The sequence below is a fragment of the Mixophyes fleayi genome, chromosome 5, assembly GCF_038048845.1.
Source record: "Mixophyes fleayi isolate aMixFle1 chromosome 5, aMixFle1.hap1, whole genome shotgun sequence".
Classification (NCBI taxonomy): Eukaryota; Metazoa; Chordata; class Amphibia; order Anura; family Limnodynastidae; genus Mixophyes; species Mixophyes fleayi.
The window spans coordinates 79045649-79070355 of record NC_134406.1 but is presented as its reverse complement, the minus strand read 5'-3'; the positions used below and the strand labels follow the sequence as shown (position 1 = coordinate 79070355).

General features: G+C 41.8%; 1 protein-coding gene across 1 annotated transcript in view; it reads left to right on the top strand.

Moving 5' to 3' along the window:
- CPNE4 (copine 4) overlaps positions 1 to 24707 on the top strand; it is a 339071-nt gene that overhangs the window by 189473 nt on the left and 124891 nt on the right. Inside the window, exon 4 of the mRNA XM_075212441.1 lies at positions 2400 to 2471. Coding sequence (XP_075068542.1) covers positions 2400 to 2471 — 72 coding nt within the window. The remainder of the gene's footprint in view (positions 1 to 2399; positions 2472 to 24707) is intronic.

Here is a 24707-nt window from a genome sequence, read left to right as displayed (position 1 = left end):
ATCTTGCTGTCTAAATTTCAAAATACTTAATGTTGTATGAAAGAATACAAAAATGACTGCAGTTCATGCACAGTTTATCACTCTGTGCCATTCTGCCCCCCCCCCCCCTTATCACTTTGTGCTATTCTGCTTCCCCCTTTATCACTTCGTGCTATTCTGCTTCCCCCAGGGCCATCTTAACAACATTATGGGCCCCCGTGCAAAACAGTGCACCGGGGCCCCTAGATATGAATATAGATATAGATATATAGATGTATAGAGGTACAGATATAGATATAGATATAGATATATAGAGATAGATAGATGTACTTGCTCAGTGACCGTTGTAGGTTTTTTTGCAGGTTTTTTTCTTTTGCAGGATTATTTATTCTCACTAAGAGCCCTGCTTATGGGACCCCCTTGCCCGTGGGGCCCCCAGGCAGCTGCCCATCGTGCCCAATGGAAAAGATGGCCCTGGCTTCCCCCCTATATCACTCTGTGCCATTCTGCTTCCCCCCCTATATCACTCTGTGTCATTCTGCTTCCCCCCCTATATCACTCTGTGTCATTCTGCTTCCCCCCCTTTATCACTGTGTCATTCTGCTTTCCCCCCTTTATCACTCTGTGCTATTCTGCCCCCCCCTCTTTTTATCACTCTGTTCCATTCTGCTTCTCCCCCCTTTATTACTCTGTGCCATTCTGCTTCTCCCCCCTTAACACTCTGTGCCATTCTGCCCCCCCTTATCACTCTGTGCCATTCTGCTCCCCCCCTTATCACTCTGTGCCATTCTGCTCCCCCCTTATCACTTTGTGCCATTGTGCATCCTCCCCTCTATCACTGTGTGCCAATCTGCCCCCCCCTATCATTCTGTTCCATTTTGCCCCCCTCCCCCTTTATCACTCTGTGCAATTCTGCTTTCCCCCCATGCACTCCTTTACTTACCTTTATTGGCCTCTCTCTTCTCTTTTCTTCTTTTGTTCTCTTCTGACTTTTTTGCTTGCTTGCTGGCTCCTCTCTGTGCCGCTCCTCACTGAACGTCGGGCGTGATGACGTCACACCCAACATTCAGTGTGAACGGAGCATGGAGGATGGGCATCAGCGCTTCGATCAGGTAAGTTTTTTTTTTTTTTTTAAGTACCCTGCTCCCACCACAATAAAGGGGCCGGAGCCATCAGGTTTTGGCTCCCTGGCGGGCCAGTCTGACCCTGTAACTGGTAGCATAATTTTGCCTCCCAGTGCCCACACTCCTCTGAGCATGTGATTGGTACCTCAGTTCTGGGACTGGTGTCAAAAGAGATAAATATGGTTAGATAAAATAGAGGGTGTGAATTATTTTGCTATTGGTTGATTCTGCATTTTGTAATAGAAGCATAATTTTAAATATATGTATTGCAGTTTAATCTAAGAATTACCAACATATATGGCAAAAAATGTTACTTACATGGGGCAATAGACAATTATATATTCAGTATGCACAGTACTTGATCAACATTCCCAAGCCACCACATCCAACCCAATATTTATATACTCAATATAATATTTACATTATCATGACCAGCAATATGAAATATTTTAGTAATATTAAAAATAAGATATAATATTAAAAGTAATTTTTACAGTCAAGATGTACAAATAAAGTAAGTAAAATAAGTATTATGCACAGTGATTTCCCCAGGCAGATGCCCCAGTTGTGTATTTAGCAAGATGCTTCAGTCTGTGTCCAGCTAGATTACCCAGTGGAGTGCCTAGCAAGATGCTTTAATGGTGTCTTCAGCAAGATGGTCCAGTTAAGTACCCAGCTAGAAGCTCCAGTGATTACCCATAATCACATACTTGTCACAGCTGCTTCAGCCTCCTATTTCAGTGACTGTTGACAAGTCTCCACAGAACCAATGTCATTGGCCCTCAATTGGATACTGCTGGTGTAAGCCAGAGTTGGCTTCACTTCACTTCTCTAATTTGTAATATTGTATCACCAGGGCAGCCAGAGACTGGCCATGCCCTCTACCTGAATTATCCTTAGTTTTACTTTACTCTTGTCCCACCATAAAGGTAGGCATAATAATAAAATTGTAGGCTGAAGAAAATATGCCCCAATCATCTGTGTTCCAGTGTAGGACATAGATGTCCTTGTGCAGATATGATGCAGACCACTGATCATAGCTTGCAGATGCAGATTTATTTTCTATATGGTATTACAGAGCTGCACAAAATATCTAATGAGTTGCAAATACATCATAGCAAATTGATAAATAAAACTAAAATTATAATTTAATTACATTGCAATATTGATCTATATTTTACTTTTTTGAAATATAAATGTAAACATTATATTTTGGTTTGAGTGAATCCGCTAAAATGATCCGATGCCTCTTTTACATAAGTTCTATGTCCCTGTTTTTCTTCTCTGTTTATGCAGATTGTGTCACAAAGAAAACTGGCAAAATCTTTGCTGAAGCATGGAAACACAGCGGGAAAATCATCTATAACGGTATGACTTGTAGAGAACTTCACATCTTCCAAACTAATGGTCACATATAATCTAAACTACAATATATTTATATATATATACAAGTTAACCCGTGCATGATACTCATGCATTCTAGTCAAATCAAGCTACTTAAGGTGTTAAAAAGGTTCTTGTCATGCATTTGGGCCATAGCCCAGGCCTCCTCAGGGGAAGAGCGTTACTTCCCGACGTAAGCGCCCTTTTTTAACGTGGTTTTGTCCACATGTCACCACCTCATCATTCTTCTCCATCACCTCATCCTTCATTTTCATCGCCACATCTATCCAGATGTCTATCCAGACACAGGGATCTCTCTCAGCGGTCCTGAGTATCACACTCCTCTCACTCTGTCACCCCCGGCAACCACCAACCACTCCCCACTGTCACCCCCGGCAACCACCAACCACTCCCAACTGTCACTTCTCCTTCAAGAAATATATATATTTTTTTTTTAAATCTTTATAAACACTTTCAACAATTAGCAAATTAAATGAACAACTTAAAAACATCTTAGTATACCAAATTTCAGCCCTTTCTGAATTTTTTTTTCCACACACACAGAATTTAGTAGGTCAGTGTATAACTCCGCCCAGCAGGTGGCGCTGCAGCTTGGTTTTATTTTTTCCACACACAGACAGACTAACACACGCCACAAAGCATTTATATTATATATATATATATATATATATATATATATATATATATATATATTTGGTCTCAATAAATACCGAGGGGCAAGAGAATGATTACACAATTCATACGCCCGCCAATGTGTTTTCTGGTTTTCTGAAGGGTGTGTGGGGAGCTTGATGACACAATTTTCGTCATGTACCCATCCACCATGTGGCAGGTAATGGTTCTCCATAAGAATTGCTTGCTCTCTCAGGAGTCCTCGCTGGGACTGACCCCTAATTTGGGAGTCACCCAGACATTCCAGGAAAGTTTGCAACTGTGGGCCACATACTGTAGGCGTGTGCCTAAGGAGGCAGAATACATTTATTTATTTAGTTCTATTTTTATTTTGTATACTAGAAGTGATTTATTTTCTTATTATAAACAATTAAATAGGTCAAAATTACTTCTATGCATTTATTCAGAATGGATGGAATGCAATGGGTGTTGCCGTAAGAATGGTATAGGGCAGCAGGAAAAATATCGCCATGGGAGCAAAAATGTTATAACTATGGGTGATGAAGGTATAGCCCACTTTGTAAAACATTTTCATAGTCAGCCAAAGCAAAGAGTACACAACTGATGTAAGTCAGTATATGGTAGCCATTTATGAATTTCAGATATAAGAATGCCTCTTATGTGAAGTTTTAAAATAAGTACAGTAATCTTTTCTGTCTAGTTCTGTTTTAACAGTTAACATTAAAAAGGACTAATTATTAAATACACTTGTAACAGTATTAAACTTTATCCAATTTTGAATCCAGATCCCAAAGCAAATGCCTTCCCTAACCTACTTTGCGCTTTGAAAAATGCCACAGGAATTAAAGAATCAAATTATTTTACAGTTTGTGTAGGGGGGACTAAGTATAAGTTAATCTGTACAAAAATATTAATATGTATCTATCCCCAAATTTGAGATGTGCGAATCACTTCAGCCAATTCTGAAATTCTTCAAATTACTTTGTGAATCACCTCTATTTTGCATAAAAAACACAGAAAAAATAACGCCAGCAGAAGAATTAGGACAATTACAGTGCTTGTTGTATAATGAAGCACTAACAAATGTCACATGTTTATAGCACTACAGCCACTCAGACACTTTTTGTTCTTTGAAGAATGACTATGGATGCTCTTCTGTTAGTAGCAGATAATATGCTATATTTGTGCAGTGCATTTGCTGCTTCGCAGTGTACTCAGTAGTACATTGTTGCCTGCCTGATATATCTTTTTTTCTTATTTTCCTTACAAAGTTTACTGGTAGGGTACATAATTGTGATATAGGAAATCGGCACTTATCCTGCGATGGCAATGCCGACATTAAAAGAGCAATGCCGTCGGCTATATCCCAGACCCGTCGGCATTTGTCTTTTAATGTCGGCATTGTGATTGGCGACATTCTGCATGTTGCCAGTCACAATTTACACATTGTCAACCTATCAGCATAAAAGAAGTGCCGGCATTTAGCCTGCCAACATTTTCATGACGGCAGGTTAAGTGCCAATGTTTCCTCTGTCACTATTAGGACTACCACTGTATTTTACACTGTCACATAATGACCACCACAAAGCACAGTTGGTTTCTTTGTTTGTCATTAGCACAATGACCCATCTACGTGTAGGAATATACAGGCAATTCATTGTAATTTCAACTGATATATTTAAAAGACATATTGATTGGCGCAAAGCACATTATTTTTCTGTATTTGTCATTAATTTTAGTACCTATCTAGAAGTATGAAGTATGTAGAAGTATACAGGAAATTCATTATGATAAAAACCAGTATATTTGTTAAAACACAACATTTTTTTGCATAAAATGCCACCACAACTCCCTCCCAGGTAAAAAGAAAAACTATTTGTAATCCCCCCAAAAATTATTTTAATAGGTGTAAGGCAGAAGTTTTTCAAAAAAAGAGTATTAAAAGCCTTCCCATTCTGCAATTTACAGACTCCCACTATTTGTAGACAAAACTTAAACAGTGGATAAAATTATCAACATTTCCCATTGAAACACATTTCTTTACTGATAACCTTGCACTAGGATATACAATATGATTTAGCAACATTATCATCTGCAAACCGTCAACACAAAAGGGGATGCTCTGCCAAAGAAAGTATGGGCCTGATTCATTAAGGATCTTAACTTAAGAAACTTCTTATTTCACTCTCCTGGACAAAACCATGTTACAATGCAAGGGGTGCAAATTAGTATTCTGTTTTGCACATAAGTTAAATACTGACTGTTTTTTCATGTAGCACACAACATGGTTTTGTCCAGGAGACTAAAAGAAGAAGTTTCTTAAGTTAAGATCCTTAACGAATCAGGCCCTATGTTCTTATTTGTATACATTTATTGTTCTCTGCTACTCAAACTGCAAATAATAAGTGCTGAGCCAAGGGGCTCATTACAATTCTTGTCACCCAACATTCAGCTTTGTTAAAAATAAATGAATAAATAAATAATTTATAAAAATAAAAAATATTACATTGAAAAAATAATAAAGCATGATGAGTTGCAAAAAAGTATTTTAAATTATTAAACCTATTTCTAACAATACGAGATTTACTTTAGAAGCAAATAAATAACCAGAGTAAAAGTTGTCATTGTATAAAATGAGAATATTGGCTCCGTTTTATTTTGGTTATCCTTCATGTCATCAGATTCATTTCAATGAACATGAAAGCGTTCAGAATGACACTTATCACTTGACCCTGACAGCATGATAGCAATCTGTTGATTGAGTTTCCAGCTCCTGACTGCATTTTCTTCTGATTCCTGAATCACTTTGTATTGATATATGACAAGTTCATTACTGTTAATGGCTAAAATACAGCTCAGTGAAAAAGAATGAATGGCTGTTATAGACAGAAGAGACCATTAATGAAGAGGATGTTACCTAGCCAGCTCTAAAATTTTGCATTTATTAGGGTTGTATAACAGTTCTTTCAAAATATGTTAGTAAAAAGGATATGGACTGGTCTACATTGGAATAGTCCTACGGCGTAATTTACTTTTTCCTGACCAAGTAATGCTATATGATCACAATAAATAGAACCATTATCAAGTAATCATGTTCACATCTCAGCATAAAAGTATGAAAATGTGGTTTTAAGAACACTCACATTTCTTTTTAACTCTAAAACTACTTTGAAAGTCATATGCTTGGTTTTGCAGAGGTGTGAGCAGTATACAAATCTTCCAGTGTAAATAATCTCAACCTGCATAGTGAAATAAACTAGATGCGTTAAAAGTAATTTACTAACTGCAAGATGTGTAAACACTCAACACATTTTGTCCACCTCATGCATAACACACAAATGTCCCATGTAAATGATTTTTTCAATGAGTTTGCCTAATTATGGGCCAAGTTGTTGATGCAGATGGTATATACTGGGGAACACACTGGAAGATGTATGGATGTGACACAAAGAGAGGTTGTCCAACCGGAATGCTCTGAGGAGTTTGACGTTGTTAGCAAAATGCTGAAGATAAAGCTGAGTACACAAAGCGCGGGGGATTAGTTATGTGCAACAGAGTATATAGGGTTTATAGGTAGATGGATATATCAGTATTGTTTATGTCCGGATAAGCAGTTTACTACTGATTGTAATCGCTGGACACTATTGGACCTTTCTACTAGCGGATACATCACATCATCTCAAACCTTTAAATCATCATTTACTCCAACTGGGATCAACTTATATCGGACTGTTTACAATCCACAGGGGAGGAGACTGTCCCCATAACAGCCAGATCCTTCGGTATAGACTGCTTGAGACCACAAACACCAGAGGCGCATGACGTCCATCTAATACTTAAATAATTTATTTGGGACCCCCGTCTCTAGCATCACACAGAGGTGCAAACAGTGGGGGGAGGAGACTTTCCCCATTACAGCCAGATTCTTCGGTATACATTGTTTGAGACTACGGGCACCAGAGGCGCATGACGTTCATATAATACTCTATACTTATTTGGGACCCCCGTCTCCAGCATCACACAGAGGTGCAAACAGTGGGGTGAGACCTTTTTATTATTACCGCTATTATAATTATTCCAATTCTTCTTTATACGTGTCCAGGATTAGAGACATTTATACAAGGTGTACTGGCCACACACCTTGCTACTATTTTTTATTAGGATTATATTCTATTACAGATGATACACTGCTTTATCAGACATTTTACTATTGAACAGAGGTTGTATACACAATTGTATTAAGTATACGTGATACAGTTTTATATTGTGCATATTTTACATTCATTTTTTCCATATTGTAATAAACTGATTCGGATACAACAATGCCTGCTATCAGTCACGGTCATTATAAATATTTTCTTACATATGATCTGTTATGTTTGGCGCACCCACATTGTTCTTCTTCTCTTTGGTTCTATACGAGGTTGGCACCCTTGAGTAGGGTTGCGACCAACTACAGATCTTTCCATTATTATTTTTTACATATAAATTTTCAATATATTTTTAAAAGGAGCGCTCAAGCTGATGTTGTTCTCTTTAGAGTTTGTAGGTACTGCCTGGGCAGCATGTGGCATGTAATTAGGTACCAAAAGGTGTTGACACTGGTTGGATAGCATGTAGGATGTAATATGGTACACAGAGGTTTTGGTACTGGTTAAACAGTGCATAGTGCGTACTGAAGTACAAGGATGTGTTGGCATTGTTGGAGCAGTGCGTAGCACATAAAGAGGTACATGGATGTGTTGGCAATGTTTGAACAGTGTGTAGTGTGCAATAAGGTACACGGATGTGTTAGCACTGGTTGAACAGCACGCAGAGTGTAGTTAGGTACACGAATATGTTGCCACTATTTGAGCAGTAAACTGCAGAATATGCGCAGTGGTCCTGTAGAACACAGAGAGACAGCAAGTGTAGCGGAGTACACACACACAGAGCAGGTGGGATTGGTACAACCAAATACACTGGCATGGAGTCTAAGATCCCCACACGACTTCACCAGGGATCCCTGCAAGAGGATATGAACTTTCCTCAGTGAGGACACAGGTCGTGGCCCTGAGTAGTTGGTTCCCTCCATGAAAGCATCAGAGAACTTAGCTGGTATGAGGACTGAAAACACAGCAGATGTAAATGCGGGTATTGGTGTGCTGCTGTCAGAGAGACTGGACAAAGGAGGTGAAGAAACATGAGGGGCTATGCTTCCTAGTACAGTCCTGGAGCCAGAGTATCAATGATGAGCACAATTAATATTCAGGTGCTGAGGTGTATACTGAACAGGTTCTTATAGTAGCTGGTTGATAGATGGTTCCCCAAATATGTCATCACTACTGGAGGTTAATGGTAACATCTGAATGAGGTGTTATGTCATATCTAGCTTGAAGCTGAGCCCAGCTAGGTTCTGTTAAGGATTGTATTTGGGAAAGCCCACAATCAGTGGACTGCAAAGTGTTGGAGAGAGGCCATTGATGTCTAAGACTACCGTTACCAACACTGTAGTACCACATCCTTAATTAATTTGAACTGTTCAGTTTTTCCTCCCAAAGTAATGCTCCTTAAAAACCTCATTTATGTCTTACATAACTCATGAGTGTAATGAGACACTTTATTTCAGTTGTCACATGTTAGGATATTGGGACTGTCTCTTTAACTCTGGTAAGCATGGATCATTTACTTTGTATTTTGCCATTACCTATTCAGTTGTGATGAGCATGAGTTATTGCTCACCTGTCTAATAATTTAGGGTGTGTTTCTCTCCTGACCTGATTGGACCTTTGGAGTTTAAAATCCCCTCCTTTTCTATGCAATCTAATTTGGTGATAGAAGTTATTCTGGACTCCTGAACACTTTGGCAAGCAGCATTACTACTCCAACTCAGCTTTTCACTATCCAGCTTACTTTGAATTCTTCCCATGAGTACTGCAGTTTGAACACAGAACTGCTTATATGAAAGAATTGTCTGCTAGCTAGGAAGAAAATATTTCTACATCACTGTGCCGGTTGATTCTGTGAGTACTACAGCTTGAACAGAGACCTGTTTATATGAATCAATTATCTGCTTGCTGTGAAAGAATTCCGCCTACATCACTCTACCTGCCAATTCTATGCTGAGGGGCTATGGGCTTGTCTTGGTTGTCCTTGGATTTTTGATGCCATCAGTTGATCTGGAATATTGGATAGCCATCATTACCAAGATTGCATCTGTGAGTACTATTGTCTACTATCAGAACTGTTATTATACTGTTTGAAGTACTACGGACTGCCAGTTTATCTGAAAATCTTTAATTACTACAGCTGTCTGAGACTAGAGTAACTAGAGACTATGTTCTGTGCTCGTTAATCAGTTTCTAGCTATGTTTCTTCTGCATTTGTTCAACAGTTATTCTGGATGTTTTCCACATATTACAAACAAATTCACAGTTGTTTGAACTTCTCTCCTGCCTCTATCTTGCTTTGGATTACCTTACATCACATTTCAGCATTTGAATATCTATTTTACATTTGTTCATATAAAAATGGGCTTTACTACATAAAATGCAACCGTAAGTGCAAAATGTACCACCATTGAATCAATAGATCTTGATATCTAAGGACATACAAAATTCAAGTCCTTTTTTGGGGGTAAATAGGCTCAGTTGCCCCCACTAACCTGGAAACATTCCCTAAATGTGCACCCTATATTTAAATATCTTGTACTACAAAATTAAATATCATTTTTCATGTGGGCAGTGCTGGTGCTAGCACTAAGCAAACCAAGGTACCAAGGTAGGAACACTGAATGAGTGACATAATATTATTTATTTAATGTCTTTATTTTCTCAATTGAACCCCCCCAAGTGCCAGCTGCTGACATGGAGGGGCAATGACCAGCAGTTTCTTAGCTGTGAAGCTGCTGGCTGCTACTCCTCTATATATGTGATTGGTGGGGAGTGCAGTGTTTAGCTACAATGTAACAGCCCAGGTATGTAATCCCAAGAAAAGAAGATGCCATCCTGCCCATGCTCTACACAAGGTAAAAAGAGGGAAAGCCAGGCTGTGCCTACTAGCAGGATGCCTAGAGGGTTTGGATCCTAGGACACCTAGGGTGTAAACGTCAGCCCTGGGTACCTAGTAACATTTACATAGCAAAGCCCAGATCCTTCTTTCTGGTATTCATCTTGGCTAGCCTGACAATCTGTTTTACTTGATCTGCCATAGTATCTTTGCCCACTCTGTACCTCAACCATGACTTGCTTATCTGCCCTCTGGTTTGCCTCTTCCATTTGTTTCCACCAGTGTTAAGATGGCTGCTAGTGACAAGAATTCCCCTTTTGTTGTTGATCAGTAATTCCCTGCTGATCCTTGCACAGTGTGAGGCCAACATAAGCTACTGTGGGATGCCACTCCATTTTTTTGTCGATCAACAACCCCTGCTGATCCTTATACAGTGTGAGGCCAGGTAAAAGCCCCCACTTATAAAAAAACTTAGTCTAATAAAACTATAATCAGACTTTATATGATAAAATGTCACCCAGTTCCTGACATTAATTGTTAAATAATAAAAACAAAACATAATTAATAATAGCAGTTTCTAGTATTGGATTAACGTGGCTTATTACTATCAGATGAATATATACAGAAAAGAAGAAGCGCATAAATTGCTAAAACCACTATCCAAACCAGCAGTAAAATAAATATATTTATTAACACATAAAAGTCATAACATAACCTAGAAAATATTAATAAACATTATTGAATCAGTCATCAAAATTTCACAAAATGACATGCTCATAAACACCTACAGTGATTTATGACAATGCACACATCAAAATTCAGTAGCTTATAGCAATATAAAGTGACTGGCTATATTAAGACACCTCTGTTGGTAATAATGCTGCCAGACTTCAATGTTCCAAATCTAAAATCACACTTGGATCCTTCATTCTGCTATGAACTGATTAAATCTGGCATCAATAGTATGTCTAGTACATCATACTATTGCACATAGAAAGTAATTAGTATGTCTTTTCAGGATTTTTGAAAAACGTCAACACACAGGTATAAGCTACCACATTACGTATTTATAAGTGTGTCTTCATTGAAGATGTCAAGAGTCACAGCGGTGCCGTGAGCCACCGCGACTCTCTGCCCTCTCTGCAGCTATGTCCCAACGTCATTTCCTCTTCCATTCCAACCATTGCCAGGGCAACGGCCGGGACGCCTTCTGTCAATAGTGCTGCATCCCGGCATGATCCAACAGCCGGGCGCATGCATAAGTTACAATAATACGGTTACTATTTATATATTTATACATGTTCCTGGGTTATGTTATTCCCTATGCCAGTTCTAAACTAGTAACTATTTAGCAGCCTCCTGAGGCTGATTGTCAGCCTTGTGCCTCCTCCTTTCTGATTGGCCCATCAAAAGTATTTAAGGCAGGGAATGCTTAGCTTCCCTGTCGGCTATAGCGTCCTGTGTGCCACGCATGTTCTGACCTGCTTTTTGCTTCTGAAGATATTAGATATCTGTGATCTGATTCCCTGTTGTGACCTCGGCCTGTTTTCTGGATCCTGCTTGAACTCCTGTGCCCCTTGACCTCTGTCTTGTACGCTGCCTGCCCAGACCTTTTGCTTGTTCTTTGGTTATCCTGCTTGCAAGTTTACCACGACCCTGGCCTGTACCTGACATCCTCCTCCAGCATTCCGCTTACCTCCTGCGCTGTGGTTATTTAGATAAGCTTTTACTACCTCTGAGTTTAATTTCTGGTGGCATCTGAGTACAAGTATAGTTCTACGGGAATGGCGACTGCTAAAGGTGAAGACCTCTGTTAGCCTGGTTCTAAAAGCTTATCTAGAAACCGCAGTCCTAACAGAAGAATGATTAAAAGAATTACCCATACAACTGTCTAACTATTCAAAGATGTACTATATATATATAGCTGATGCCTGAGTTAATCAGTTCATAAGAGACTGAAGTGTGATTTTCGAGTTGGAACATTCATCATTATCATCATCATCAACACTTATTTAAATAGCGCCAGCAAATTTTGTAGCACTTTACAATTGGGGACAAACACAGTAATAAACAATACTGGGTAGAACAGACAAAGAGGTAAGAGGGCCCTGCGCATGCTCACAATATATAGGCCAATGGGAGTCGGATACATGAGGTTAAATCAACATATTGCATATTGGTTCAGCAATATTGCAAAGGTAAAACGTGATTCACATGCTATTTGATCTAGTCACGCAGCAATGTTGGTCTGGGGTCAGAGGGCTGTTGTCTTGTATGAATTGTGTAAAGGGAGGTAATAGGGTAAGCTAGTGAGGTTAAGAGGATGGCTGAGGAATATTATAAGCTTGACTGAAGAGGTGAATTTTCAGAGAACGCTTGAAGGTTTGTAGACCAGAGGAAAGTCTTATTGTGTGAGGGATGCAATTCCACAGAGTGCGTGCAGCTCGAAAAAGTCCTGTAAATGGGAATGGGAGGAAGTAATGACAGTGGATGAGAGATGCAGGTTTTGTGCTGAACAGAGTTGTGGAGTTGTTGAATTGGGAGATATTTTCAGACAAGTTAGGAGATGTTTGTTGGTGCAGTTTTGTTGAAGGCCTTGTATGTTAGTAGAAGAATGTTATATTTGATTCTGTAATAAACAGGCAACCAATGTAGAGACTGACAGAGTGGCTCAGCAGAGGAAGAATGATTTGCAAGGGAAATTAGTCTGGCTGCTGCATGCAAAATAGATTGTAGGGGTTGAGTCGCTCTAGGTGAAGAACAGTAAGGAGGGAATTGCAATAGGAGATGATGAGTGCATGAATTAAAGTTTTTGCAGTGTCTTGTGTAAAATATGTTCGTATGCTGGAAATGTGTTTTAGATGCTGTCACGGGCACTAGGAGTCTTTACCCAGGGATCACCAGGTGATAGGCTTACCAGAGCAGTATAGGTGGTAATATGGTACTCTGGTAGCAGGGTGATCACGGAACAGGAAATAGCAGATGATGAGATGCTCGGAAAGTCTATGACTAGCAGCACTGGCAATATGGAGGTAATAATACACGAGGAACTGTATGGACTAAGGACACGTGAAGGTAGTCAGTGGTCTGCGGTAGCAAGTTGTACCACTGCTATAGTGAGGAGGAATGTCCAACAGAAACGAGGAGGTGATGAGGGTCAGCGGTCTGCGGATAGCAAGTTGTACCGCTGTCTGAGTGAAGGAACGAAATCCAAGTGGAGGTATCCGGGAAGTCAGTGGTCTGCGTTAGCAAGTTGTACCACTGCTATGTGAGAGGATACTGGAACAGGTGATACTGGAAACAGGGATCAGTGGTCTGCCTCTGGCAAGTTGTACCACTGAATATATATGTGAGGAGGTGCACGGGGAGAGACTGCAACACAAGATATACACGGGCACCTTAAACTCGATCCACAGTAATATGCACAATATATATATATATGACTGAACAGCACTGCAATAATAGAAAGTCTCTTGAAGTAATCCAGCACGAGATAACACAGTCAATGATGGCAATAGACTCAGCGGATAGCAAACTCCAGAGGAGAACCAACACAGTCCAGCAAGGTATGCAATACACCAGCACAGTCAATGAGAAGTATGCATACCGTGGTTCAGAAGCAGGCAGTCAGATAGGAGTGCAGAGATACCTGAATGGCAGGAGGCCGGCAGGATGCAAAGTCCCTGGATGGGTGAAGCGGTGGTCTAGTAGGTGCAGCGCACAGGTAGGTGGACCAGCAGGGAAACAAATATACAGGAATCAGTAGAGCGTGGAACTGGACTCCTGGAGGACCCTGGAGAATGGCGATGGTCTAGCAGAGAGGTAAGTAGAGAGACACGAATCCAATGCTGACAGGCGGGTAGAGACCAGCGGGAACAGAGGAAAGCGTGGAGAGCGGATCAGCAGTAGATGGATGAGTAGCGCTGAGGAATAGCAGCAGCAGGTCTCTGCGGACACACGGAGGTAGCCAGTAGCAACCAGCAGGTGCAGTAACGATGGGACACGGGAGAGCAGAGTTGAACTGGAACTGTTGATCACGGAGAGTAGCGGATAGCAATAGTGGCAGCAGTCTCGAGGAAACACGGGAGAGTTGACATGAACTGAAGACTGAAGCGCACAGAGGCAGCGGATAGGAATCAGCCAAACAGTCCCGATGAAACACAGACGAGTTGCAGGTTGAAGACTGTAGTGCACGGAGGCAGCGGATAGGAATCAGCTAACAGTCACGATGATGAGACACAGACGAGTTGCAGGTTGAAGACTGTAGTGCACGGAGGCAGCGGATAGGAATCAGCTAACAGTCCCAATAATACATGGTAGAGTTGAAGTGGTTAGAAGACTGTAGTGCACGGAGGCAGCGGATAGGAATCAGCTCACAGTCACGATGATACACAGAAGGGTAGATGTGGTATGGAAACCACAGTAGTAGAAGTGGTTTGGAAACCACAGAGGTAGAAGTGGTTTGGAAACCACAGGAATCAGCAGGGCTGAATAAACGAGGAAACACAGGAACACCTTCAGAGACTCATGGGGAATGAGACTCCAAGATCAGGCAACGTGGTGTTGACCACAGGTGCTTAATATAGGGAGTGTTGCCTGATCTGCCAATTAAGTTAAAGGAACATACACTGAAGGTTTAGAAAGGGCTGCGCATGCGCAGTCCCTCAGGATGGAGGACGGCCACGGTTCCTAAATGCCTGGGAAGAAGCACTCACAGTCCGGTGAGTGACAGTACCCCCCCTTTTAAAGGTGGGCACAGAACGCCTGGAACCGGGCTTGTCCGGATTTTTGGAATAAAACTTCTTCAGAAGGGCAGGAGCACTAAGATCTTCAGCTTTGATCCATGAGCGCTCTTCAGGACCAAAGCCCTTCCAATGAACGAGGAAACGGAGAACTCCTCGCGAAATTTTTGCATCCAATACCTCAGTAATCTCGAAATCCTCCTCCTGATGAACTTGAACTGGCTGCGGTGCTGAGGGAGGAGTCGAGAAACGGTTGATGATGAGAGGTTTGAGCAAGGACACATGGAAGGCATTGGAAATCCGAAGATTCTTAGGAAGAAGAAGTTTAACACATACTGGATTGATAACTTGAATGATCCTATATGGACCAATAAAACGAGGGGCGAATTTCATAGATGGAACCTTCAAACGAATATTTTTGGTAGATAACCAGACACGATCTCCAATTTTTAGTGGTGGAATAGCCCGCCTCTTCTTATCTGCAAAAGACTTATATTTGTTAGATGTCTTCTTTAAACAGGTTTTGACCTGAGACCAGATATTTTTGAAGGTCTGACAAGCAGTCTCCACAGCAGGAACTTGGGTGGGCGGGAGGGCAGGAAATTCCGGAAAAGACGGATGGTGACCGTAGACCACAAAGAATGGAGTTTTGGATGATGACTCATGGTACATGTTGTTATGAGCGAATTCAGCCCAAGGAAGCAATTCTACCCAGTTGTCTTGGTTGGCTGAAGAGAACATCCTTATAAAAGTCTCAAGATCTTGATTGACTCGTTCCGTTTGTCCGTTAGATTGCGGATGGTAAGAAGATGAGAGTGCTAATCGTATGCCCAAGGTTTTACAAAGGGCCCGCCAGAATCTGGAAACGAATTGTACTCCTCTATCTGACACAATCTCAGACGGACATCCATGGATGCGGAAGATTTCTTTAATGAAATGTTCAGCCAGAGTAGACGAGGAAGGTAAACCGGACAGAGGGACGAAATGAGCCATCTTCGAAAATCTGTCTACCACTACCCAAATAGTATTGTGATTCTTACTTGGTGGCAAATCAGTAACGAAATCCATACTAATATGGGTCCAAGGCTTGGACGGAATGGGTAGTGGTCGCAGCAACCCTGCTGGAGTTCTGCGGGAGGATTTGAACTGAGAACATAAATCACAGGAAGCAATAAACTCTTTGACGTCTCTCCTCATTGAAGGCCACCAGTAACTTCGAGAGAGAATCTCAAAGGTCTTGTGTTCACCGGCGTGTCCAGAAAAACGAGAGGCATGGAACCACGAAAGGATTTTCCTCCTCAGAGTAGGAGGCACGAGGGTCTTCCCAAATGGTAGCATTTTGGTGGATGAAGCAGCCAGAGAAATACATTTGGGGTCTAGAATAGCATGGTTGGGAACCTCTTCTACATCAGAGGACGTCACAAAAGCTCGAGATAGAGCGTCAGCTTTCTTGTTCTTAGCGGCTGGTTTGAAGGTTATAATTAATTCAAAACGGGAAAAGAAAAGAGACCATCTTGCTTGACGAGGGTTCAAGCATTGGGCAGATTGCAGATATGACAAGTTCTTATGATCCGTGAAGATCGTCACCGGATGGCGAGCTCCTTCCAACAAGTATCTCCATTCCTCTAATGCAGCTTTGATGGCCAGCAACTCCTTGTCCCCAATAGTATAATTTTTCTCTGCGGGCAGAAGACCCCGAGAGTAGAAGGCACAAGGATGTAGTTTTTGTTGCTCCGAGCGTTGGGAGAGAATGGCTCCTAAGCCCACATTAGAGGCATCTACTTCTAGGAAGAAGGGGAGTGTCACATCAGGCTGTTGAAGAATGGGAGCAGACGAGAAGGACTCTTTGAGAATTTGAAAGGCTTGGAGAGCCTCAGATGACCATTGCTTAGTATTAGCCCCTTTCCGAGTCAGGGCTACAATAGGAGATGCAATGGATGAAAAGTCTTGAATGAAGCGTCTATAGTAATTGGCAAAACCTAAAAAACGCTGGATGGCACGAAGAGTAGTTGGCTGGGGCCAATGTAATACAGCATTTACTTTATCTGGATCCATCTTCAGGCCAACTCCGGAAACTATATACCCCAAGAATGGAATCTGGGGTAACTCGAATGAACATTTTTCCAATTTACAGAACAATGAATTTTTCCGTAGTCTGGAGAGGACCTCTGCCACATGTTGGTGATGAGAAGGCAGGTCCTGTGAAAAGATCGATATGTCGTCCAGGTAGACAACGACACATACATATAATAAGTCCCGAAAGATCTCATTGATGAAGCCTTGGAAAACAGCGGGGGCATTACACAGCCCGAAGGGCATTACTAAATATTCGTAATGCCCATCTCTGGTGTTAAACGCGGTCTTCCATTCGTCACCGGAACGGATTCTAATTAAATTGTAGGCACCACGAAGATCCAACTTAGTAAATATCCGAGCTCCCTTGATGCGAACGAATAGCTCAGTAATCAGCGGAATGGGATACCGATTCTTGATAGTAATGGCGTTGAGTCCACGAAAATCTATGCAAGGGCGTAATGATCCATCCTTCTTTTTGACGAAGAAGAACCCAGCTCCAGCGGGAGAAGTGGAAGGTCGAATAAACCCACGCTGGAGATTCTCCTGTATGTACTCAGATGTGGCTTGAGTCTCAGGTAACGAGAGAGGATAGACCCGACCCCTGGGAGGAGTCTTGCCAGGTAGAAGGTCGATCGGACAATCCCAAGAACGATGAGAAGGAAGACGTTCAGACTGAGCTTTATCAAACACATCGGCAAATGAAGCATACTGAGGAGGGAGTCCCGGGGAGGAAGATGAGATGGAAGATTGCTGTACTTTAAGAGGAATAACTTGGGAAAGGCAACGATGGTGACATTCAGACCCCCAAGACGTAACTTGAGGGGTGCGCCAGTCAATCTGGGGAGAGTGACACTGAAGCCATGGAAGGCCTAAGACAATCGGACTTGTCGTAACTGGAAGAATTAAAAACGAAATTTCTTCATGGTGTAGTACACCAATCTGAAGAGTTACTGGAGACGTACTCTGGGTGATGAGACCATTGATGAGACGTGATCCATCTATAGCCGTCACAGTAATGGGTGTTTTTAAAGTAATCACTGGTAGGGACCATTGATTCACTAGTGATTTAGAAATGAAATTTCCTGCTGCTCCGGAATCAATCAATGCCTGTGACTCAAAGGATTTGGTAGCAAAGGAAATCGTAACATCAAACACGCAGACTTTAGATTTCATAGACGATGGAGAGGACTCCAGGGACCCTAACTTCACCTCTCCAGAACTAGTTAGGGCCTGGCATTTCCCGATCTCTTAGGGCAAGAGCTGAGCATATGCGTGGAATCAGCACAATAGATACAGAGTCTATTCTTTACTCTTCGTTTCCTCTCCTCTGAAGATAATTTGGAACGTCCTATCTCCATGGGAATCACAGAGGGTGAAGCTGGACGAAATTGAGGGGTTGAACGAAGAGGTGCTTTAACAGCCGTTGTTTTCTCAGACTCTCTTTCACGAAATCTCATATCTACACGATGGCAAAGAGAGATCAAATCTTCTAGTGACGAAGGAAGCTCTTGGGTAGTCAGTGCATCTTTAATTTTATCGGAGAGCCCCTGCCAGAAGGCGGCAACTAATGCTTCAGTGTTCCACTGAAGTTCAGAGGCTAAGATCCTAAATTGAATGACATACTGGCCTACTGTATGGGAGCCTTGTCGCAAACGAAGAATGCTGGAAGCAGCGGAGGTCACACGACCTGGTTCATCGAACACACTTCGGAACGTGGAAATGAATTTGGCACTATCTTGTAGAATTGGATCGTTTCTTTCCCACAGAGGGGAGGCCCAAGCCAGGGCTTGTCCAGAAAACAATGAGATAAGATAGGCCACTCTGGAACGATGGGTAGAAACATTTTGAGGTTGGAGCTCAAAATGGACTGAACATTGGTTAAGGAAACCCCTACAAGTTTTGGGGTCCCCGTCATATTTTGACGGAGTAGGCAGGTGAAGCGTGGGAGCTGTAGACACCTGGGATGGCACTGGGGAAACGGAGGAAAGCACAGGAGCTTCAATATTAGCTGTAACAGTCTGTCCAGATGTTCCTTGGGAGGTTAACGATTGGTAACATTGAAGTAACAGCTGTTGGCGAGCATCCTGTTGCTCCACACGGCTGACCAGATGCTGCAGCATCTCTTTAGCGGTAGGTTCCGTATCTGGGTCTGTCATGGCCTGATCTTACTGTCACGGGCACTAGGAGTCTTTACCCAGGGATCACCAGGTGATAGGCTTACCAGAGCAGTATAGGTGGTAATATGGTACTCTGGTAGCAGGGTGATCACGGAACAGGAAATAGCAGATGATGAGATGCTCGGAAAGTCTATGACTAGCAGCACTGGCAATATGGAGGTAATAATACACGAGGAACTGTATGGACTAAGGACATGTGAAGGTAGTCAGTGGTCTGCGGTAGCAAGTTGTACCACTGCTATAGTGAGGAGGAATGTCCAACAGAAACGAGGAGGTGATGAGGGTCAGCGGTCTGCGGATAGCAAGTTGTACCGCTGTCTGAGTGAAGGAACGAAATCCAAGTGGAGGTATCCGGGAAGTCAGTGGTCTGCGATAGCAAGTTGTACCACTGCTATGTGAGAGGATACTGGAACAGGTGATACTGGAAACAGGGATCAGTGGTCTGCCTCTGGCAAGTTGTACCACTGAATATATATGTGAGGAGGTGCACGGGGAGAGACTGCAACACAAGATATACACGGGCACCTTAAACTCGATCCACAGTAATATGCACAATATATATATATATGACTGAACAGCACTGCAATAATAGAAAGTCTCTTGAAGTAATCCAGCACGAGATAACACAGTCAATGATGGCAATAGACTCAGCGGATAGCAAACTCCAGAGGAGAACCAACACAGTCCAGCAAGGTATGCAATACACCAGCACAGTCAATGAGAAGTATGCATACCGTGGTTCAGAAGCAGGCAGTCAGACAGGAGTGCAGAGATACCTGAACGGCAGGAGGCCGGCAGGATGCAAAGTCCCTGGATGGGTGAAGCGGTGGTCTAGTAGGTGCAGCGCACAGGTAGGTGGACCAGCAGGGAAACAAATATACAGGAATCAGTAGAGCGTGGAACTGGACTCCTGGAGGACCCTGGAGAATGGCGATGGTCTAGCAGAGAGGTAAGTAGAGAGACACGAATCCAATGCTGACAGGCGGGTAGAGACCAGCGGGAACAGAGGAAAGCGTGGAGAGCGGATCAGCAGTAGATGGATGAGTAGCGCTGAGGAATAGCAGCAGCAGGTCTCTGCGGACACACGGAGGTAGCCAGTAGCAACCAGCAGGTGCAGTAACGATGGGACACGGGAGAGCAGAGTTGAACTGGAACTGTTGATCACGGAGAGTAGCGGATAGCAATAGTGGCAGCAGTCTCAAGGAAACACGGGAGAGTTGACATGAACTGAAGACTGAAGCGCACAGAGGCAGCGGATAGGAATCAGCCAAACAGTCCCGATGAAACACAGACGAGTTGCAGGTTGAAGACTGTAGTGCACGGAGGCAGCGGATAGGAATCAGCTAACAGTCACGATGATGAGACACAGACGAGTTGCAGGTTGAAGACTGTAGTGCACGGAGGCAGCGGATAGGAATCAGCTAACAGTCCCAATAATACATGGTAGAGTTGAAGTGGTTAGAAGACTGTAGTGCACGGAGGCAGCGGATAGGAATCAGCTCACAGTCACGATGATACACAGAAAGGTAGATGTGGTATGGAAACCACAGTAGTAGAAGTGGTTTGGAAACCACAGAGGTAGAAGTGGTTTGGAAACCACAGGAATCAGCAGGGCTGAATAAACGAGGAAACACAGGAACACCTTCAGAGACTCATGGGGAATGAGACTCCAAGATCAGGCAACGTGGTGTTGACCACAGGTGCTTAATATAGGGAGTGTTGCCTGATCTGCCAATTAAGTTAAAGGAACATACACTGAAGGTTTAGAAAGGGCTGCGCATGCGCAGTCCCTCAGGCTGGAGGACGGCCACGGTTCCTAAATGTCCGGGAAGAAGCACTCACAGTCCGGTGAGTGACAGATGCATGTAACATGTAAATATAGAGTCAATGTGGGGAACAAAGAATATTTGTGAGTCAAGAATCACACCTAGGCAGCGAGCTTGCAGGGACTTATGGTCATGTCGTCAACAGAAATAGAGATGTCTGTTGGTGGGTGGGAATAGTAACTCTGTTTTTGAGAGATTGAGCTTGAGTTGACAAGAGGACATCCAAGATGAAATGGCAGAAAGACAGTCAGTAACGTGGGAAAACAGAGATGGCGAGAGATCAGGAGAGGATAGATAAATTTGGGTATCATCCGCATAGAGACGATACTGAAATCCAAAGGAGCTTATTAGTTTTCCAATAGAAGTCACATAGATAGAGAACAACAGAGGACCTAGTATTGAGCCTTGTGAGACTCCTACTGATAAAGTAAGCAGAGCAGAGGTGGATCCAGAGAACTTAACACTGAAAACACTGAAAGAGCAAAAGAGAAATGTAGGAAGAGTACCAGGATAGGACAGTGTCTTGAAGACCTAGGGATTGTAGCGTTTGTATGAGAAGAAAGTGGTCAACAGTGTCAGCAGAGAGATCCAGGAGAATATGAAGAGTGTAATGGCCTTTGTTTTAGCAGTGATCAAATCATTGACAACTTTAGTCAATGCAGTCTCTGTGGGGTGTTGAGAGCAATAACCTGACTGAAAAGGATCCAATAGGTTTTTTGTGGAAAGGAAGCGTGTGAGGCAACTGTAGGCAAGTCTCTATAAAAGTTTGGAGGGGAATGGGAGCTGAGAGATGGGACAGTAAGAGTCCCATCAAGAGTTTGGGTGTGAATTTAGTTTTTTCAGAATAGTAGTAATCACTGCATTTTTGTATAATGACAAGAAGATACCAGAAGGGAAAGAGAGATTAGAGATTTTAGTTAGAGGTGGAATTAGCACAAGAAACAGGGATCTACCAATTTGTGAGGGTATAGGATCAAGTGAAGAGGAGATAGAATAGGAAGATAAGTAGAGAGTAGATACTTCAGCTTTATTTGTGAGATCAAATGAACAGAGAGTGTCAGAGGGTACTGGAAAGGAACTGAGTTGTTTGCTTGTCAAGGAAGATGATACAATTTCTAGTCTGATCTTATCAATCTTTTTCTTGAAGTAGGAAGCAAGATCCTGGGCACTGATAGTAGTCGGAGGGTTTGGGGTGGGAGGGTTAAGAATATATTTAAATGTGTTTAATAGGCATTAGGTCTTTGAAGCCTGAGCTTAGATGAGAGATTGGAAGTATGTTTGTTTTGCAGTGTCCAGAGCATTTCCATAAGAATGGTAGATAGCAGTATATGTGAAGAAATCATTAGAGCTATAAGATTTATGCCAGTGATGTTCTGCTTTATGGGAAAGTCTTTGAAGGTTTTGTGTTACTATAGTGTGCCACAGTTGACATTGAATTCAACGTATTTTAGAAATATTCGCTGGAGCCACTTGATCAAGGACTGTTACTAAGGTATGGTGAAAATGAGGTACTGCCATATCAGTGGAGGAGAATGTAGAGATTGGGAGAGAAGGTTTTTGAGAGAGGTGGAAAACCTTTTAAAATTAATAGAGTTAAGATTTCTGGGGGTATGAGGAGGCTTGGTAGAGTTTGACAGAAGAGAAGTTAAAGTACTGGGAATGAGTGTGTAGCTGATAAGGTGATGATTTGAGAAGGGGAAAGGCATATTAAGGAAATCAGAAACTGAGCATAGTCTAGAGGAAACAAGATCAAGACATTGAAGTCTGGCAGCATTATTACCAATACAGGTCTCTTAATGTAACCAGTCACTTTATGTTGCTATAAGCTACTGAATTTTGATGTGTGCAACGTCATTTTTGAAGTTTAAAATTACTATAGGTGTTTATGAGCATGTCATTTTGTGCAATTTTGATTATTGATTCAATAATGTTTATTATTTTTTCTAGTTTATGTTATGACTTTTATGTGGTAATAAATGTATTTAATTAAATACTGGTTTGAACGTGGTTTTAGAAATATTTGTGCTCCTTTTTTTCTGTATATACAAGCCCCCACTTTCCTGCCTGATGAGAGTCTCTTTCTGTCTGTACCTTTACTAGTGTATTCTCAGGTATAATGAAAGAGAATCACCAGTCATGACTAGCCCACATCTCTTATTTGTTGAGCCTTCAGACCACCTACAATCGTCCTTCAGACCATCTAACACTCATCCAATAGTCTGCCATTTTCCATATTTGTGATTCTTTGGCCTTTTCTATATATGAAACTCTTCTCAAAGAGTCCCTTATTCTGTGGCAGGTGACGCCAGATAGACCAAGGGGCTGCCTTAATTATTCCCCATCTCCTGACAGTCATGGATGCCGAACAGAGCACTACACAGGAGGTGCTTAAATATGAATGCTTGTTCCGCAGTGTTGAAAACAACTTCTTGCTTCAGCTGTCCACCTGGAGCTTATTAGAGGACTGCCCCTGTGTGTATTCTATAAAGTGTAGGTTCAGTGAAATTTTAATAAATATAGCTACTGTGCTTCCCATGGGTTTGTTTTCTGGAGCCTGTGACAATTTATAAGATAAAGCAATCTCAATGATAAATGTTACACCTAACAAGTAAGTTCTTGCCCTAGTTGATCAAAACTCTATCCCTCCACTCGTTTTTTTTTAAATACACCCCAGTGGTTTAGATGTAAATAGTTAACCTGCAATTAAAAATTTAAAGTGAACCCATTGCTCTCATTTAAAGCTTTACTACTTGTTTTGAAACATCGCTTGAGGATTTCTGTAGTTCACTGTGCATTAAAAAAGAGAAATGTTTGCAACTGACTTTGTATTCCTCTCTCAGACACAAAAGACATACATGCCTTCTTTCACCCTAAAAAAATTTTGGGGAACGGTAGTTGTGTAGCAAACATAGAAAATATTAATCCATGACAATCGGTAGAAAAATGATACTCTACTACACTTTTAAACATTACTGTTTTACAACCAAATATTTGAAAAAGACTTTTGTGAACAGTCACTAAATACATCTTAGGTGGAATAATAAAATGATTAATAAGACATATCCATATATTCACTCCCTCTAATGTTGAGAGGACAGTATCCTTCTTATTCCCCGTTGCTTGACGGGTATTATTTTCAATGTATAAAGATGAACAAAGGAGGTGCCTAAATGAGAAATTAGCTAAAGTACAGCCAAATGTAAGTACCAGATTGACCACTTGATTGGTGGTCTTCACCAATCCTAAATTAAATGTACACCATCAGGGAGGTAGCATGGTTCAATAGCCCTTTATGAAAAGGTGCTAAACATTTAGGTGTCATTCCCCATCTCAAGTATAGAACAATCCTTCATGAGAACTTGTATACATATACCTGAAGACAGACAAGTGTCTGTATAAGTTCTAAGTAGATGTTACTTTAAATGTTAATGTTATCGTAATGTTGCAGTGGTTACCTGATTTACAGCTGGATGTCTGTTGTTCTTCTTTATTCATTGCTAAATAGATATATGTTTGTATGTATCCCTCTCCCTTGTCATTCATTTCCACTACACTTCCCTTTAATTCACCCCCCCCCCCTTTTATTATTCCTACTATACCAACCTCCCCTTGAGTTCATTTCTGCACCACAGACCTCTTACTGGTCCTTTTAATCTCCGTGACAGCCTGCCCCTTTCTCCCCTGTAACACATTTCTTCCCGCACCCTAATCTCCATGTAGTTAATTTCCCCTCCCTCACCCTCCACTGTATTCTGTTTC